The sequence below is a fragment of the Hipposideros armiger genome, unplaced genomic scaffold, assembly GCF_001890085.2.
Source record: "Hipposideros armiger isolate ML-2016 unplaced genomic scaffold, ASM189008v1 scaffold_481, whole genome shotgun sequence".
NCBI classification, from domain to species: domain Eukaryota; kingdom Metazoa; phylum Chordata; class Mammalia; order Chiroptera; family Hipposideridae; genus Hipposideros; species Hipposideros armiger.
In genome coordinates this window covers 1-2610 of record NW_017731831.1, presented here as the reverse complement: position 1 = coordinate 2610, position 2610 = coordinate 1, and the positions used below count along the sequence as shown (strand labels likewise).

Here is a 2610-nt window from a genome sequence, read left to right as displayed (position 1 = left end):
TGCTTTTAAATTTGATGACATTCACACTGTACAAGCATAGTCAATTTCTATGTTTTGTATGTGATTGTAAAGAGCTGCTTTTAATTATTTGAAGTATTCATATATGCCTATTATATCAAATTTGTTAATTGCTTTTTAATTATCTCAGATTTTCTATATCCTTACTGAATATGTTGTGGTTATTTGTTGTATTACTTATCAAAAGAATCTTTTAAAAATATATTGATTTGTGGTACGTTTGTTTATCCTTGAAGTTGTTAATTTTGCTCACATACTTTGAAGTGATCTTATTTGGTGGGTACAAATTGGGAATTGTTCTGTCTTCCTGGGAGAAACTTTTTCAAAACGTATTTTTTTGCCCTAAAGTCCATTTTGTATGATATTTTTGGTAACCATAGTTTTCTTTTGGTTGGTGTATATCTATTTCCATTCTTTTAATTTTAAGTCTTAGGCATCTGTTGTAAACAGTGTGTTTCTGATTTTGCTTTCTATCCAGTCTGGGTATTAAGTAACATTATCTTTTTTTTTTTTTTTAACATAAAGGATTTTGGTTGATCTGAAAAATGAAGTTTGGTATCAGAAATGTCATGACCCTGTGTGTAAAGCACAAAACTTCAAATCTGATCGTGAGTTATTAATTTTTATGTTTACCACCACAAAGTAAAAAATTAGATATCTATATAAAAGTTTTACTATCTTTTTGACTCAGGTTTTCCATTACCTGCTGAAGTGTGTCTCCTGTTTCTTCTCAAAGATGTAAGTGCAGCTTTTAGTTCTTCTCCTAGCTAATTAGTTATTGGTACAACTGTATAAATGAGCTATGAGTAGTGTCCAAATGTGTCCAGCTTTTAAACACACTGTTCGGTACCTTGTTTTCACTTAGGAATACAGTAAAACCTTGGATTGCGAATAACTTGGTTTGCGAGTGTTCTGCAAGATGAGCAAACATTTCTAATACATTTTAACTTGGAAAACGAGTGATGTCTTGCAATACGAGTAGTTTCTTTCCGGAACAAATTATGCTCAAAAACCAATGTATTACTGTATATTGCAGTGATTGTCTCATCTCAGCACATACCTGATAATATGCACCCCATTCTTTTTCACTGCTGCATAAGAAATTGTATAGATATCTAGTTAACCAGTCCTAGATACTTATGTTTTGCTTTACAAAAAGTATACCAAAATACTCATCTTTGTGTTTATATCTGTAGAAAGAATTTCTAGAAGTAGCGTTGTCAAGGGGTATATCCATTTTTAATTTTGGTACATATTACCAGATTGCCAAGTCAACATTTTTCCTTTAAAAACTTTTACTTGCCCAAATAATTCACATTCATTGTAGAAAAAACAAAAATCAAAAGGGGGAAAAATCATCCTCACTCATAATTTGACCATTCAGAGAGATAACTGATGTAAATGTTTGGTATGTAGCTTCAAGAATTTATGCTTATGTATGCTGATTAATATATATATATGTGTGTGTGTATTATGTTAGTCATAGTATACATACTTTGTAGGCTTTTTTTCCTACTTAAACTATCACAAATATTTTCAGTAATACATATTACTAAATTGTTCTCCATAAAAATGATAGGAAATTAAACTTCAGTTTTGAGAGCACCTACTACCCACTACCCTATACTTTTGCCAACATTACTTATTTTTACCTTTTAACTGTTACCCCCTGGTAGGCAAAAAGTGTTATTTCAGTTGTTTTAATTTACATTTCTTAATTAATGAAGTTGAACTTTTTCAGAATTATTATGTTTTTCTATTATAGATTGCCTGTAACTATAACTGTACTTTTCTATGTGGTCTTAGTATTTTACAAGAAGTTTTTATTAAGTACTCTTTTGTCATGTTATCGTCTAGACTCCAGATTTGGAGTTTTAACGTAGCAGCAATATTTGAATTAATGAATTCATTCCCATGGCGACTATCTTAGAGACAATATGCAGCATATTCATTTTAATATCTGTTGAACTGGTCTTAATACCTTAATTCAATATAGATTAATACAGTGAAATCATTGCATTCTGACTAACCTGTACTTTCTTCCTATTCCATTCTCCTTTATCCTCTTTGGAACTAAAGGAAGAAGAGTTTACAACAGACGAAACAACGAACAATGAAACAAAGAATCCTCATAAGCTCTCAAAAGGTGTATTTTCTGACTGGGATAGTGGCATTGATGATACTTATTTTCTAGAAGCTACTGAAGATGCTGAATTAGCAGAAGCTGCAGCGAACAGTCTGCTCAATTATAATAGTGGAATGGATGAAATTCCTGATGAACTAATTATAGAAGTATTATAAGAGTAGCTAATTAACTATGGACACTTACAGAACCAAACTGTTATTTGCCTGAAGACAGATTTAATAACAAACATATTAAACTTTAGTAATTTATTATATCAACTAAGTTTTATCTCTTTGTGTTTCAATTCTTGTTTTTTATTGACATAAACCAGTTATTGAAAATTAGCTTCAGTGTACTTAAATTCAGTAGAAATCTTTTTTTTTTAAAGATTTTTATTGGGGAATTGAGGGATGGGAACAGCGCTGGGGAATTGGGGGAAGGGGAACAGACAAGTTGCTGTCGTTTTG

At 30.9% G+C, this 2610-nt stretch overlaps 1 protein-coding gene across 1 annotated transcript in view; it reads left to right on the top strand.

The window, feature by feature from the left end:
• Positions 1-2382, top strand: part of PRIMPOL (primase and DNA directed polymerase) — a 42261-nt gene extending 39879 nt beyond the window's left edge. Inside the window, exons 10-12 of the mRNA XM_019666936.1 lie at positions 544-626; positions 710-756; positions 2098-2382. Of these exons, the coding sequence (XP_019522481.1) occupies positions 544-626; positions 710-756; positions 2098-2319 (352 nt within the window). The 3' untranslated portion in view covers positions 2320-2382. The remainder of the gene's footprint in view (positions 1-543; positions 627-709; positions 757-2097) is intronic.
• Positions 2383-2610: the final 228 nt, after the last annotated feature.